Source organism: Penaeus vannamei, chromosome 41 (genome assembly GCF_042767895.1).
Source record: "Penaeus vannamei isolate JL-2024 chromosome 41, ASM4276789v1, whole genome shotgun sequence".
Classification (NCBI taxonomy): domain Eukaryota; kingdom Metazoa; phylum Arthropoda; class Malacostraca; order Decapoda; family Penaeidae; genus Penaeus; species Penaeus vannamei.
This window is the reverse complement of record NC_091589.1, coordinates 25,915,613-25,932,484: the sequence shown is the minus strand read 5'-3', so window position 1 is coordinate 25,932,484 and position 16,872 is coordinate 25,915,613. Positions and strand designations below refer to the sequence as shown.

Sequence of the window (16,872 nt, the reverse complement as noted above, 5' to 3'; positions counted from 1 at the left end):
GTTTTTTTTTTCTTTTTTTTCTCAGCCGTTGTAACACATGTTCCCGTTGGTTTTGTTTCGTGATCGTGCAATTGACTTCATTACGTCTCGTGTATTTTGGTCATTAAGACACCGAGTCGCTTCTTTCTTGTGCATTTAAGTGATCTTTGGTTTTGTAAACAATAGTCTGTATATATTTGACTTTTGTTTTTTGCTTGGTGACCATATTAGGCATTTTGCTGTTTTTTGTTTGCCTTTAATCGTACGGTATAGTGATTTGATTCACAGGTTTTGCGATTGTTCACGCATTTCGTATTTTTCTATCTAGCTAGCTAGCTTATTTTGGTAATTTTCTATATTACGTCCGCATAACCGATATCGACGATTTTGGTATCTTTGGATTCCTCTCTACATTGCAAATATATAGTATTTATTGCGCGGAAACCTCCCGTCAGCGACAAACTTGACCCCGATAGCAGGGGAGGGCATGGAAGGTTCCAGGGAAAATGCGGGTTTAAATAGCACTAATAATATAACGCACAGTGAAAATAACTATGGTTATTCACATAACTTTCCATTGCAGGGAGCTGTGCCCCCTGCGATCCCCCCTGGGGGTGGGGGCTGCCGCCCCCAACCCCCGCCGAGGAAACAAAACCTCCACCACGTATTCCCGGCAGGCTAGAGCGCTACAAAATTATCGTCGATGTCGGAGCGGCGGGCGTATTATTAGTTACCTCGTAAGATTCCCACTGAATCAGCATATTAACCTTAGTATAGTCAACATTGTATATAGACGTTTGTAGTATAATCAGGATGAACAGGGTGGCCCGCCCTCGTCGGCGGGTTTTGCGCCTCTTTCGATGTTACACCGATGGCCTCAAGGTCGAGTTTCCCTTCCTCTGGAATAACGACATCCGTATTCCTAACCGAAATAACCGTCGCGTTCAGAAAGTCTCCGCGATGGCCGTGTGGAGGGTGCTCGCATTCGGAGACGGATTTTCTGCACGAAATTGCAACTAGCCAGGAGAAAATGCTAGAGATGTGCTACCACGGCCTCCTCCGTCTGGAGAAAGCCTGCGGCAGGTGTGGGCAGCCAGGACGCACCCTGTCTCCTTCACATTCTGCGGCAAAGGAGCACCCTCCCTACTAATCAGCGGCATTAATAAATCAGGTTAGTACCTTAAAAATCCTAGGTTATTGTAGGTTATCCGCTCTGCATCTAGTTCGTGTGCGCTCTATCCTGCCGTGAATACGTGGAGATTTTGTTTCCTCGGTGGGGGTCGGGGGGCGGTAGCCCCCCCAGGGGGGGGTCGCAGCCCCCTGCAATGAAAAGTCATTTGAATAACCATGATTATTTTCACTGAGGTTAGATTATTAGGGTAATTTTATATATTACGTCCGCCGCTCCGACATCGGGGCCAAGTTTGTCGCTAACGGGGGGTTTCCGCGCAATAAAACACATATTTGCATTTAGTGAGAGGAATCCAACGATACCAAAATCGTCGATATCGGTTATGCGGACGTAATATAGAAAATTACCCTTATTTTCGCCTGTCTCTTCTTCTCGGTGATTCATTATGTTCAGTGTCGGAAGTTTTGTTGCAAATCCGTCAGCCGAAGTGCTGGTCGGTTTAACTAAAGCCCAGTGGAGTGAGTTAGCCGCTCATTATTGCATCCCTCTTCGGTCATCCTTACGGAAGGATGAAATTCGTACATTAGTGACCGAGTATTTATTAGAACACAAGGTGTTAAGTGAGGAGGATTTAGAGCCCTTGTGTCCTCGGGATGTCACGATGGCCCGCCAGTTTGACCTGGAGAGCCGTAGGATAGATTTAGAAATGTTTAAGGCAGAGAATGAGCGGATGCTTCTCGTGCAGAGACCTGATCGGGAACACCATCCTCATTTTCGTGTAAATGCCATTAAATTTGTCCCTAAATTCAATGAGACAGAGCCAGAATATTTTTTCATTCATTTTGAGCGAGTTGCTGCCTTGCATGGTTGGCCCGAAGATAAGTGGGTATTGCTTGTTCACAGTTCATTTGTTGGCAGAGCTCAAGAGGTTTTCTCAGCTCTGGATTTCATAGTCACAATGGTATAATGTAGTAAAACAGGCTGTTCTAAATGTTTATAAAAGAGTACCAGAGGCTTACAGACAAGATTTTCGAAATTATCGTAAAGATGGTCAACAAACCTTTGTTGAATTTATTCGCCAAAAGCAGCTTTTGTGTAAAATATGGGTCGAGAGTGAACTTGATGTACTCGAGTACGATAAATTACTCGAGCTCTTTGTACTAGAGGAAGTTAAGAAATGTATGCCTGTAAAAGTTCGCTCTCACATTGACGAGCGTGGTCTGCGCACATTCAAGGTCTATATAAGTACTTATATAGACCTTGCGCACATTAGCCGAGGTCGGCAAAGCCGCCGATCATTTCGCTCTCACTAATCCTAACTACGGTAATTTTCTGTATTACCTTCACTACACCGATATCGACGATTTTGGTATCGTTGGATTCCTCTCACTCTGTACAATCCAAATATGTAGGTTTTATTGCGCGGAAACCCCCCGTTAGCGGCAAACTTGGGCACTATATCGGGGGCGACGAGGTAAATACGTCCGCCGCTCCGCGATCGACGAGAATTGTGTAACGCTCTATCCTGCCGGGAATACGTGGTGGAGGTTTTGTTTCCTCGGCGGGGGTTAGGGGGCGGCAGCCCCCCCCAGGGGGGTCGTAGGGGGCGCAGCCCCCTGCAATGGAGTCATATGAATAACCATGGTTATTTTCACTGTGGATTATATTATTAGTGTTATTTAACCTCGATTTTCTCTAGAACCCTCCATGCCCTCCCTTGCAATCGGGGCCAAGTTTGCCGCTTACGGGGGGGTTTCCGCGCAATAAAACCTACATATTTGGAATGTGGACAGTGAAAGGAATCCAACGATACCAAAATCGTCGATATCGGTGTGGCGAAGGTAATATAGAAAATTAGCCTAACTACTCTTGCAGGTCTAATGAGCCTTCATTCCAGTCTATCCAGCATAATGGTAAGAGGATGGAGTATAGTTCCAGGAGGACTGGACTGCCAGATACCCACAGGACTGTTCATACAAAGTCAGAAACAGGTGGTGATGAGAGTAAGAAGGTTGTTTCTCGCGGTGAGAATTTGTCTTTTTGCCGTTATTGCAAGAACCAGGGTCATGTCATAAATGGCTGTTTTAAATTGGCTAATAAGCGTTCATTTGACAAAGGCAAACCTATTTTTCACGTCAGTGTTAATGATGTAACAAAGGTTGAATCTAAATATTCTGGTGATAAACCTAATCTTGGCCTTTCCCCTTTTTCCATGACGGAATCTTTGAATGTGACACCTTCATTTAGACCATTTTGTTCCACAGGATTTCTTAGTGGCGATGAATTGTACAAGTCGTCTTCCCCAGTCACTATTCTACGGGACTCGGCTGCAGATATATCATTGGTGCTCAAGGAGGCGGTTCCTAACCCTGACTGTTATACTGGAGAAATGGTAATTATCAATGGACTGATAGGGTCAAAGAGCATACCCATTTGTAAAGTTTATCTTAAATCTGATCTGATAACGGGTTACGTAAGGTTAGGTGTTGTTGATAATATTCCAAGTGATGGCATTTCGCTTCTCATGGGCAATGATCTCGTGGGTGAGAAGGTATGGCCTTGCCCTGTGGTTTCCCCTTGTCCCACTGAAGAGAACACCACAGTAGATTTAGAAAGGGTCTCTCTCTCTCTCTCTCTCTCTCTCCCTCTCCCTCTCCCTCTCCCTCTCCTGCATGTGCTGCCATCTGCAGTGCAAGTCGTAGGTCCTCCCCTCCTCCCAGCAAGGCGCATACCCCCGGTACTGCATTACCTTATGAGAGCCCTTCTGATATATTTACTGAAGAATTCACACTAGCAGATTTCTTTAATTCATCTGCTAAAGTTTCAAGTAAGTCTGAGTCCGATTCCGATATACAGAAATTTAGACACTCCAGTTACTAAGGGAAAGATCATTAAAGATGAACGTAAAGGTCCTGATTTGCAAGCATTTAATGATAAGCTAACTGACATAAATGATCTAGAAAATTTCCGTACTTGCTTTTCTCTCCAGTCAGGTGTTCTTCGTAGTTATAAAACCCTCTGATATATCTGCAGACGACACAGGAAAGAATACTGAGAAGGCCTCGATAAAGATTTTTACTCGGGTTGGTCTGTCCACCTTAGTGCAGTTAGATAAAGGGTCACACTTCACTTCCAGATTATATGAAAAGGTTATGAAGTCCTTGGGTACACAGCAGTACAGATCCACCGCATATCATCCTCAGAGTCAAGGGCTAGTTGAAAGATTTCATATTTTAAAGACTATGATTAAAGCCTTCAGTTTAGAGACTGGTTATGAGTGGGATGAAGGAATAGATTTACTTTTATATTTAATAAGGGACAGTGTTCAAGAGAGCATTTTATTCCATTTAAATTAATTTACGGCCATGAAGTGCGTGGACCATTAAAAGTTTTGGAAGAGTTTCGGTTAAATGAAGAGGGATTTCCCGTAGATATTTGTGAATGAGTATTTATTGCTGACAGCTAATTCATTAGCTCGTAATCATTTGGGTAAAGTTAATACCAAGATGAAGGAACACTTTGATAAAGTAAATGATGCAGAGGTAAGATTATTCAATGATTTAGTATTGGTTTTGTTAACTCTTCATTACCAGCCTCTTCAGTCTCGGGATGCGAGACTATTTAATGTTCTAGAACGATCTAGTGATAGGTGTGCAACTGAAATCCCTAAGAGACGTAAGAAAAAACGTCATGTGCATGTGAACCTCCCGAAAAAGTACTATGAACGGGACGATTTAAAGGAAAATACGGGAAACGTAAGTGATGTTTCAGTGATTGTACTTTCTAACAGTAATGAAAATGATGAAAATATCTTTGTGGAGCCTAATCTCACGAATTCAGTAATTTCGGTTAACCCTGATAAACTTGAACCCTTTTCTGCTGCCCAAGCAGCAAACCCATTTTCTTCTGCAGGAGTATGACGAGCCATTCAGTGAAGTAGCTCGTCTCTGTCCACTGCTGGATCACAATGCCGAGACCAGGGATGTTCAGCCAGTGCTTCAGTTTCCGTGTCCCCTTGATGTGATGAATGGGGCGTCTTTGCAAGCTGATGTTCGGCGCCGGAGGGAGCAGGGGTTCATCTGTCCTTGCTTGGGCCCCCTTGCCTCTGCTGCAGTCCTGGTTCTTGAGAGTAGTGGCCTTCATCCACGTGTTGACTGCAGGAGGGCCAGAACGGATGCGTGGGCAGTTCGTCTTCACTCCGTGGGGTAGCGGGCAGCAGTGACTACGTCAGGAGGGCACGCGTTCGTGATCGTGGGCGAACAATTAGCAGAAAGTCGAATAGTGAAGTGTTCACACGGTGTTATTTCTGTCTTCAGTCTCAGGCCACCGTCGAAAAGGAGCCTTAATGATAGTATTTGTAATTTGAAAAGTTTAGTGTTTATTTAACAATATCTGTTCATCCCGTCGAAAATCGCTGATCATAACTCTATTTTCTATAAAAAAAAAGTTCAGAAACATTCCAAGTGTTCAGGTGGACAGACATTATTAAGATATTGCATATTAGAGGCACACGATATCACAGCGGACGCAATTTCAAGATCGTAAGTAATAGATCGTAAGTAATATAGTCTGCACACGCTGGCCGCTGACTCTACGCTGCGGCGGACAGAAAGGGAAGGAGAAGACGCTACATTCTCCCGTCTAGCCGAACGAGCTGTGCGGTGATTCTACTTGGCAGTTAGCTAGTTGAACTTTTTCCCCATATGGTAAAACGTTCTTTTCTTGCGGGGAGGAATATTACATAACGGCAAAATTAATTAATGATTAATTAGTAAAAAGGGCCAACTCACTGTAAGCTACTGTAACGAGGCAGTTCTTGCCGTAGCGATCGTACCCCCCCTCCCCCTCCCCCTACCGTCTTGAGGCCTTGGGAAGGTTTCCTCGGCCACTCCTCCACCGCCATAGGCCTAGGCAAGACCTCTGTCATTGCTCTGCCATTTATTTTTCGGGGTTTGTATTCTGAGTTAGGTTTAGGGCGATGCATTGAATTTTATTAATGTATTTCGTAGGCAGGGTTTCTTTTGTTTGTATATTTTGGTGAAGGAAATAAAAATAGGTGATAAATATTGAGTTTATGCATTTTTTTCCATTTCATAGATAAATGATTTTAGTTAATAATCATTAGTGGTATACAATTCTTCAGTAACTGTAATTTAATTAAAATAATAAATAACGTATAATGAATAAATAATGATTGACAATAAGTGACTCCATTGTATCAGTGTATAAAAGAAAGGAATATAATATAATGCAGTTAAGAAAAGAATACATAGTTGATAATGAAGAAGAAAACATTAATGGGAGAATATAGATAAATGAACAATGAACAAAGTGAATGATTATAATAACTTGACGGCATTATGAGCCTTATATGGAATGAAGAATGAATTAATACAAATGAATTAACCAGAAGAATATTTACAATCACTAATGGTATTTTAGCACGAGCTGTTGTTACGTGGTATTCAGCCGTTCATACCAGGCCATATCCTTCAGATTTGACTTCTCGTCCATGATTTTGGCAAAAGCATTGGGAGGAGTCGAGTTCTTCCCCTTAATTCTCTTGGTGACATACCAGCCGTAACAAGTGGGGGGGGGAGGCGTGTCCGGGATCTTGAACTGTCAATTCGCATTTTGTTAATCACTCTTGTTTGCCATTTGTAACATGTGATTCCCTTGGTATTGCACTTTTATCGTGTTTTTTTTTTTTTCTCAGTCGTTGTAACACATGTTCCCGTTGGTTTTGTTTTGTGATCGTGCAATTGACTTCATTCCGTCTCGTGTGTTTTGGTCATTAAGGCACCGAGTCGCCTCTTTCTTGTGCATGCAGAGTGCTTTTAATTGATCCTTGGTTTTGTAAACAATAGTCTGTATATATTTGACTTTTGTTTTTTTGCTTGGTGACCATATTAGGCATTTTGCTGTTTTGTTTGTTTGCCTTTAATCGTACGGTATAGTGATTTGATTCACAGGTTTTGCGATTGTTCACGTATTTCGTATTTTTCTATCTAGCTGGTATCGTTGGATTCCTCTCACTCTCTACATTGCAAATATATAGTATTTATTGCTCGGAAACCTCCCGTTAACGCACAATGAAAGGGGGGATCGCAGGGGGCACAGCCCCCTGCAATGAAAAGTCATGTGAATAACCATGATTATTTTCACTGAGGTTAGATTATTAGGGTAAATTTATATATTACGTGCGCCGCTCCGACATCGTCGCCGACGGTATCGGGGCCAAGTTTGTCGCTAACGGGGGGTTTCCGCGCAATAAAACCTACATATTTGCATTTAGTGAGAGGAATCCAACGATACCAAAATCGTCGATATCGGTTATGCGGACGTTATATAGAAAATAACCATCATTTTCGCCTGTCTCTTCTCGGTGATTCATTATGTTCAGTGTTGAAAGTGTTGTTGCAAATCCGTCAGCCGAAGTGCTGGTCGGTTTAACTAAAGCCCAGTGGAGTGAGTTAGCCGCTCATTATTGCATCCCTTTTCGGTCATCCTTACGGAAGGATGAAATTCGTACATTAGTGACCGAGTATTTATTAGAACACAAGGTGTTAAGTGAGGAGGATTTAGAGCCCTTGTGTCCTCGGGATGTCACGATGGCCCGCCAGTATGACCTGGAGAGCCGTAAGATAGATTTAGAAATGTTTAAGGCAGAGAATGAGCGGATGCGTCTCATGCAGAGACCTGATCGGGAACACCATCCTCCTTTTCGTGTAGAGGATGCTATTAAATTTGTCCCTAAATTCAATGAGACAGAGCCAGAGTATTTTTTCATTCATTTTGAGCGAGTTGCTGCCTTGCATGGTTGGCCCGAAGATAAGTGGGTATTGCTTGTTCACAGTGCACTTGTTGGCAGAGCTCAAGAGGTTTTCTCAGCTCTGGATTTCGTACAGTCACAATGTTATAATGTAGTAAAACAGGCTGTTCTAAATGTTTATAAAAGAGTACCAGAGGCTTACAGACAAGATTTTCGAAATTATCGTAAAGATAGTCAACAAACCTTTGTTGAATTTATTCGCCAAAAGCAACTTTTGTGTAAAATATGGGTCGAGAGTGAACTTGATGCACTCGAGTACGATAAATTACTCGAGCTCTTTGGGTAATTTTCTATATTACCTTCGCCACACCGATATCGACGATTTTGGTATCGTTGGATTCCTCTCACTGTCCACATTCCAAATATGTAGGTTTTATTGCGCAGAACCCCCCCCCCCCGTAAGCGGCAAACTTGGCCCCGATTGCAAGGGAGGGCATGGAAGGTTCTAGAGAAAATCGAGGTTAAATAACACTAATAATATAACCCACAGTGAAAATAACCATGGTTATTCATATGACTTTCCATTGCAGGGGGCTGCGCCCGCTGCAACCCACCCTGGGGGGGCTGCCGCCCCCCAACCCCCGCCGAGGAAACAAAACCTCCACCACGTATTCCCGGCAGGCGAGAGCGTTACACAATTCTCGTCGATCGCGGAGCGGCGGACGTATTTACCTCGTCGCCCCCGATATAGTGCCCAAGTTTGCCGCTAACGGGGGGTTTCCGCGCAATAAAACCTACATATTTGGAATGTGGACAGTGAGAGGAATCCAACGATACCAAAATCGTCGATATCGGTGTGGCGAAGGTAATATAGAAAATTACCGCTCTTTGTACTAGAGGAAGTTAAGAAATGTATGCCTGTAAAAGTTCGCTCTCACATTGGCGAGCGTGGTCTGCGCACATTAGCCGAGGTCGGCAAAGCCGCCGATCATTTCGCTCTCACTAATCCTAACTACTCTTGCAGATCTAATGAGCCTTCATTCCAGTCTATCCAGCATAATGGTAAGAGGATGGAGTATAGTCCCAGGACTGGACTGCCAGATACCCACAGGACTGTCCATACAAAGTCAGAAACAGGTGGTGATGAGTGTAGGAAGGTTGTTTCTCGCGGTGAGAACTTCTTTTTACCATTATTGTAAGAAACAAGGTCATGTCATAAATGACTTTTAAATTGGCTAATAAGCGTTCATGTGACAAAGGCAAACCTATTTTTCACGTCAGTGTTAATGATGTAACAAAGGTTGAATCTAAATATTCTGGTGATAAACCTAACCTTGGCCTTTCCCCTTTTTCCATGACTGAATCTTTGAATGTAACACCTTCATTTAGACCATTTTGTTCCACAGGATTTCTTAGTGGCGATGAATTGTGCAAGTCGTCTTCCCCAGTCACTATCATACGTGACTCGGCTGCAGATATATCATTGGTGCTCAAGGAGGCGGTTCCTAACCCTGACTGTTATGCTGGAGAAATGGTAATTATCAATGGACTGATAGGGTCAAAGAGCATACCCATTTGTACAGTTTATCTTTAATCTGATCTGATAACGGGTTACGTAAGGTTAGGTGTTGTTGATAATATTCCAAGTGATGGCATTTCGCTTCTCATGGGCAATGATCTCGTGGGTGAGAAGGTATGGCCTTGCCCTGTGGTTTCCCTTTGTCCCACTGAAGAGAACGCCACAGAAGATTTCGAAAGGGAGTATCCCGATCTCTCTCCTGCATGTGCTGCCATCTGCAGTGCAAGTCGTAGGTCCTCCCCTCCTCCTTGCAAGGCGCATACCCCCGGTACTGCATCGGTTCTAGGATACTATGTCACGGGGAAACTATGTCGCGGACCTAATGTTGCCACATCGCGCTGTGACACGGCGTCCGTTTCGCAAGTGGATAAAATGTCGCTGGGAAGGCACGTTGCCATTTATGTCAGTACATCGCTGTTCATTGTCGACAGATAAGATTAGGAAGAAATGTTGAAATTGCAGCAAAATGATTTAGTATATAGAATACATAATAACACTAATGAGACATAACCATATTTTTTTTTCGGTAGAGGTTGAAGACCGTGACGCGCGTAGATAGAGGAAAATGGACACCGCCATCTTATAGAGCGGAAGAAATAGAGTAAGATAGTGGTAATTTTAAGATGCACAGGCATTATATTTACCGTTAAACGGAAAAAAACCGCGGCGCTGCGCGGCGAAGGTCACGTTTTCGGTGCACCACTTTCAACCAACCTGGAATCATTGCCGATTACGAATTATTTTTATACATTATTTTGTTGTTTATAATGAAATTTCCTCAATTAAATTTATGCTTATAGATTATATGTTGTATTCTGTGTAATGTGGTTAATTTACCATTACTATAATCTTTATCATAACCTTGATTGATTGTTAACAATCTAACAATGCTACTGCCTTGTTACATCAATTGCCTTCCAATCGGAACAATACCCAATCTTATTACGTAGTCACTTGCCTGTAAGCCACCGTCATGGCTAGTAATAGTGATTTTTGTGCGGAGTGTGACATGGGGTAAGTTTAAATGTTTATTATTTATATTATTAAATGTTTATGTATTTTAAAATATAAAATATTTTTGGCTTATATCATAATGGATCATTTTTTAAAATTTATTATATCATGATAGGTATGGGCACTTCTGGGAAAAGTACGGCACCCAGCCTTCCCTCTTGCTCGATCTTTGCCGTACACATGGCCTCATTTTGGAGGCCATGAAATGCCCAAAATGCGATGATAATTTAAATTCATTTAGGTGCGACAAGACCCCCCCAAAAAAATAATCGAAAAGTTTGATGCAATTTCAAAAAATCACTTTTTAAGAACACCTGGTTTGATAATAGTAAGCTCGATTTTGAAACTAATTTAAAATTTGTAAATTTGTATCTGCGAGAGAGGTTTTCTTACGCATCTGCACGGAGCGAGTTTAATTTCCAAAACCGGACTATTTGCGATTGGGCGAGCTTCTGCCGGGAGGTTTTAATTTTCTGGTGTTTTGAAAATCAATCCGACAAAATTGGTGGGTCAGGGGAAATTGTCGAGATTGATGAATCTAAATTTGGAAAACGTAAATATAACGTAGGTCGTGTCATAGAAGGTCAGTGGGTTTTTGGAGGAGTATGCCGCAAGAGTAGGGATTTTTTCCTCGTTGCCGTGGAGACGCGTGACTCTCTCACTTTGCTTAACGTCATTAAGGAGCGTATCCACCCAGGGACAACGGTCATTAGTGATTGTTGGAAGGCATACAACTGCTTAGAAAAAGAGGGCTATCAACATTTAACTGTGAATCATTCATATAATTTTGTTGACCCCAAAAGTAAAGCGCACACAAATACGATCGAGCGGAAATGGAGGGAAGCGAAGATCAAAGTGCCCCGCTTCGGCAGGAGGACATACCACTTCGCCGGGCACTTGGCTAAGGCCATATTTCAAATGAAGTACCCGGCGGAGAACAAAAGATTCCATCAGTTCCTCCTTGCCGCAGCTCGCCTGTACCCTCCGCACTGACGGTATGTGTTAAATGTATTGATAATGTGATTTGGTTATTATTAGACATCGTGCTAATAAGGGGTGTGTTAAATTATTTTGGGCAATCCTAATTAAGGCAGCCGCGGAAAGTGTATTTGAATTATTTAATAATGTTCGTACATGCCGGGGAATTTAATATTTTGTGGGGACCTCACTGGCCGTGCTTTAATTCAAAATCAAAGGTTGCCTTTCTACAAATCTCGATGTCTGCGAGATTTCTGAAAACTACGGCGAAATACCCCCAGGGAGATATCGGCAACACGGACACCGGCGCGGCGCATGTTGCAGCGGCGACGAATTTTCGTTCGTCTTTCGATTTTATTCCTAAATTTTAAATTTCTATTAAACTATTTCTCCCGTGGGGGTCTCCCCTACGTGCCCCTGAAGATTGAAATGTGTAGGCGACAAAAACGAAATTGGGGCGGGTGTCTTACTTATAATTTACCCGGCGGGGAAGTCTCATAACTGAGGCGCGACAACAGGAGGTTAGTACGTTTTAATTTGTTTTAAACGATAACCGGCAAATTGCTCATGTATATTGCACGGAATATAAATCATAAATATTAATAAAATGCGTGTTACAATAAGTGTTTAATTAGAATTTTACAATATCCGCATTATTTAAAATTATAAACGGTTTGACACAAGTTCGTTGGTTATTGTTATGTTTCGGTATTCAGGTTTGTATGATTACGAATATGTGTTATAATAAAAAAATATTGTGTATCATATATCGATTTAGTCCGCATAACGTTTAGCGGTTGTTTAATTTAGCGGTGTTTCATTCGGCGTCCGTCTGACAAAGTTTGGCTCTTATTTTTTTATTATTCGGCCTTTCTATTGTTTCCGTAATATAAATTTAGGCTCGTCTTTCATATAATTACAATTTGTATAGATGTTAAAGTGGTATTTATTTTATTTAGACATTTACAGGTTGCTATTGACATCGTGCATCCCCCCCCCCCCAACGGAGCTTTGTGAGGTCGATTTATCCCCCTCATCCCTCCCCCCTCCCCCCTCCTCCCTAGGGAATTAGGCTCTGCGAGGACAACTTCCCCCTTTTGGAGGGGGGGTACCCCCCTCACATTTGGAACTTAGTCTCTGCGAGGGTGCGTCGCGGTCTTCAACAATTACCAATATAATAGTTAAGAAAATAATACATAATTGATAATGAAGAAAATAACGTTAATGGGAGATAAATAAATGAACAAAGTGAATGATTATAACTTGACGGCATTAATGAGCCTTATATGGAATGAAGAATGAATTAATACAAATGAATTAACCAGAAGAATATTTACAATCACTAATGGTATTTTAGCACGAGCTGTTGTTACGTGGTATTTAGCCGTTCATACCAGGCCATATCCTTCAGATTTTACTTCTCTTCTATGATTTTGGCTTCCGCTTTGGGAGGAGTCGAGTTCTTCCCCTTAATTCTCTTGGTGACATACCAGCCGTGACAAGTGGGGGGGGGGGGGCTGTCCGGGATCTTGAACTGTCAATTCGCAATTTGTTAAGCACTCTTGTCTGCCATTTGTAACATGTGATTCCCTTGGTATTGCACTTTTATCGTGTTTTTTTTCTCAGCCGTTGTAACACATGTTCCCGTTGGTTTTGTTTCGTGATCGTGCAATTGACTTCATTACGTCTCGTGTATTTTGGTCATTAAGACACCGAGTGGCTTCTTTCTTGTGCATTTAAGTGATATTTGGTTTTGTAAACAATAGTCTGTATATATTTGTCTGCCTGTCTGTCTGTCTGTCTCTGCCTCTGCCTCTGCCTGTCTGCCTGTCTGTCTGTCTCTGCCTGTCTGTCTGTCTGTCTGTCTGTCTGTCTGTCTCTGCCTCTGCCTGTCTCTGCCTCTGCCTGTCTGTCTGCCTCTGCCTCTGCCTCTGCCTGTCTGTCTGCCTCTGCCTGTCTGCCTGTCTGCCTGTCTGTCTGCCTGTCTGTCTGCCTCTACCTCTGCCTGTCTGTCTGTCTGTCTGTCTCTACCTCTGCCTGTCTGTCTGTCTCTACCTCTGCCTGTCTGTCTGTCTCTACCTCTGCCTGTCTGTCTGTCTGTCTGTCTCTGCCTCTGCCTCTGCCTGTCTGTCTGTCTGTCTGTTTGTCTCTGCCTCTGCCTCTGCCTGTCTGTCTGTCTGTCTGTTTGTCTCTGCCTCTGCCTGTCTGTCTGTCTGCCTCTGCCTGTCTGTTTGTCTCTGCCTCTGCCTGTCTGTCTGTCTGCCTCTGCCTGTCTGTCTGTCTGTCTGTCTGTCTCTGCCTCTGCCTGTCTACCTGTCGGTCTGCCTCTGCCTGTCTACCTGTCGGTCTGCCTCTGCCTGTCTACCTGTCGGTCTGCCTCTGCCTGTCTACCTGTCGGTCTGCCTCTGCCTGTCTACCTGTCGGTCTGCCTCTGCCTGTCTACCTGTCTCTGCCTGTCTGTCTGTCTCTGCCTGTCTGTCTGTCTCTGCCTGCCTGTCTGTCTCTGCCTGTCTGTCTGTCTCTGCCTCTGCCTGTCTGTCTCTGCCTCTGCCTGTCTGTCTCTGCCTCTGCCTGTCTGTCTGTCTGTCTGTCTGTCTGTCTGTCTGTCTGTCTGTCTGTCTGTCTGTCTGTCTCTGTCTGTCTGTCTCTGTCTGTCTGTCTCTGTCTGTCTGCCTGCCTGCCTCTGTCTGTCTGTCTCTGCCTCTGTCTGTCTGTCTCTGCCTCTGTCTGTCTGTCTCTGCCTCTGTCTGTCTGTCTGTCTGTCTGTCTGTCTGTCTGTCTGTCTGTCTGTCTGTCTCTGCCTGTCTGTCTGTCTGTCTCTGCCTGTCTGTCTGTCTCTGCCTGTCTGTCTGTCTCTGCCTGTCTGTCTGTCTCTGCCTGTCTGTCTGTCTCTGCCTGTCTGTCTGTCTCTGCCTGTCTGTCTGTCTCTGCCTGTCTGTCTGCCTCTGTCTGTCTGTCTGTCTCTGCCTGTCTGCCTCTGTCTGTCTGTCTCTGCCTGTCTGTCTGTCTGTCTGTCTCTGCCTGTCTGTCTGTCTGTCTGTCTCTGCCTGTCTGTCTGTCTGTCTGTCTCTGCCTGTCTGTCTGTCTCTGCCTGTCTGTCTGTCTCTGCCTGTCTGTCTGTCTCTGTCTGTCTGTCTGTCTGTCTCTGCCTGTCTGTCTGTCTGTCTCTGTCTGTCTGTCTCTGCCTGTCTGTCTCTGCCTGTCTGTCTGTCTCTGCCTGTCTGTCTGTCTGTCTGTCTGTCTGTCTCTACCTCTGCCTGTCTGTCTGTCTGTGTGTCTGTCTGTCTGTCTGCCTCTGCCTCTGTGTCTGTCTGTCTGTCTGTCTCTGCCTCTGTCTGCCTGTCTGTCTCTGCCTGTCTGTCTGTCTCTGCCTGTCTGTCTGTCTCTGCCTGTCTGTCTGTCTCTGCCTGTCTGTCTGTCTCTACCTCTGCCTGTCTGTCTGTCTGTGTCTGTCTGTCTGTCTGCCTCTGTGTCTGTCTGTCTGTCTCTGCCACTGCCTGTCTGTCTCTGCCTCTGCCTGTCTGCCTGTCTGTCTGTCTGCCTCTGCCTATCTGTCTGTCTGTGTCTGTCTGTCTGTCTGTCTCTGTCTGTCTGTCTGTCTGTCTCTGTCTGTCTCTGTCTGTCTGTCTGTCTGTCTGTCTGTCTGTCTGTCTGTCTGTCTGTCTCTGCCTGTCTGCCTCTGTCTCTGTCTCTGCCTGTCTGTCTGTCTCTGCCTGTCTGTCTGTGTCTGTCTGTCTCTGCCTGTGTCTGTCTGTGTCTGTCTGTCTCTGCCTGTCTCTGCCTGTCTGTCTGTGTCTCTGTGTCTGCCTGTGTCTGTCTGTGTCTCTGTGTCTGCCTGTGTCTGTCTGTCTCTGTGTCTGCCTGTGTCTGTCTGTGTCTGTCTGTCTCTGCCTCTGCCTGTCTGTCTCTGTCTGTCTGTCTCTGCCTCTGCCTGTCTGTCTCTGTCTGTCTGTCTCTGCCTCTGCCTGTCTGTCTCTGTCTGTCTGTCTGTCTGCCTCTGCCTGTCTGTCTGTCTCTGTCTCTGCCTCTGCCTGTCTGTCTGTCTCTGTCTCTGCCTCTGCCTGTCTGTCTGTCTGTCTCTCTGCCTCTGCCTGTCTGTCTCTGCCTCTGCCTGTCTGTCTGTCTCTGCCTCTGCCTGTCTGTCTGTCTCTGCCTCTGTCTGTCTGTCTGTCTCTGCCTGTCTGTCTGTCTCTGTCTCTGCCTGTCTGTGTCTGTCTGTCTCTGCCTCTGCCTGTCTGTCTGTGTCTCTCTGTCTGTCTGTCTGTCTCTGCCTCTGCCTCTGCCTGTCTGTCTGTCTGTCTGTCTCTGCCTCTGCCTGTCTGTCTGTCTGTCTCTGCCTCTGCCTGTCTGTCTGTCTGTGTCTGTCTGTCTGTGTCTCTCTGTCTGTCTGTCTGTCTCTGCCTCTGCCTGTCTGTCTGTCTCTGCCTCTGCCTGTCTGTCTGTCTCTGCCTCTGCCTGTCTGTCTGTCTGTCTGTCTCTGCCTCTGCCTGTGTCTCTGTCTGTGTCTGTCTGTCTGTGTCTGTCTGTCTGTGTCTGTCTGTCTGTCTGCCTCTGCCTGTCTGTCTGTCTGTCTCTGCCTCTGCCTGCCTGTCTGTCTGTCTGTGTCTGTCTCTGCCTCTGCCTGTCTGTCTGTCTGCCTGTCTGTCTGCCTGTCTGTCTGTCTGTCTGTCTCTGCCTGTCTGTCTGTCTGTCTGTCTCTGCCTGTCTGTCTGTCTGTCTGTCTCTGCCTGTCTGTCTGTCTGTCTCTGCCTCTGCCTGTCTGTCTGTCTGTCTCTGTCTCTGCCTGTCTGTCTGTCTGTCTCTGTCTCTGCCTGTCTGTCTGTCTCTGTCTCTCTGTCTGTCTCTGCCTGTCTGTCTGTCTGTCTGTCTCTGCCTCTGCCTGTGTCTGTCTGTCTCTGCCTGTCTGTCTGTCTGTCTGTCTCTGCCTCTGCCTGTGTCTGTCTGTCTGTCTGTCTCTGCCTCTGCCTGTGTCTGTCTGTCTCTGCCTGTCTGTCTCTCTGTCTGTGTCTGTCTGTCTGTCTGTCTCTCTCTCTCTCTCTCTCTCTCTCACCTCCTTCATGTGCTGCCATCTGCAGTGCAAGTCGTAGGTCCTCCCCTCCTCCTAGCAAGGCGCATACCCCCGGTACTGCATCACCTGATGAGAGCCCTTCTGATATATTTACTGAAGAATTCACACTAGCAGATTTCTTTAATTCATCTGCTAAAGTTTTAAGTAAGTCTGAATCTGATTCCGATATAAAGAATTTTAAAGACACTGTAGTTACTAAGGGAAAGATCATTAAAGATGAACGTAAAGGTCCTGATTTGCAAGCATTTAATGATAAGCTAACTGACATAAATGATCTAGAAAATTTCCGTACTTGCTTTTCTCTCCAGTCAGGTGTTATTCGTAATTATAAGCCCTCTGATATATCTGCA

General features: G+C 44.8%; 1 protein-coding gene across 2 annotated transcripts; it reads left to right on the top strand.

The window, feature by feature from the left end:
• Positions 1 to 2,942: 2,942 nt before the first annotated feature.
• LOC113830493 (uncharacterized) lies at positions 2,943 to 6,128 on the top strand. 2 transcript variants are annotated; one of them, XM_070117772.1, is made up of 3 exons: positions 2,950 to 3,102; positions 3,376 to 3,503; positions 5,024 to 6,128. In XM_070117772.1, exons 1-3 carry the CDS (start codon positions 3,033 to 3,035, stop codon positions 5,318 to 5,320), a joined length of 495 nt encoding a protein of 164 aa, XP_069973873.1. In that variant the 5' UTR covers positions 2,950 to 3,032; the 3' UTR covers positions 5,321 to 6,128. The 2 variants fall into 2 exon arrangements, with proteins under 2 accessions (XP_069973872.1, XP_069973873.1); XM_070117771.1 differs by having other exon boundaries at positions 2,943 to 3,503.
• Positions 6,129 to 16,872: the final 10,744 nt, after the last annotated feature.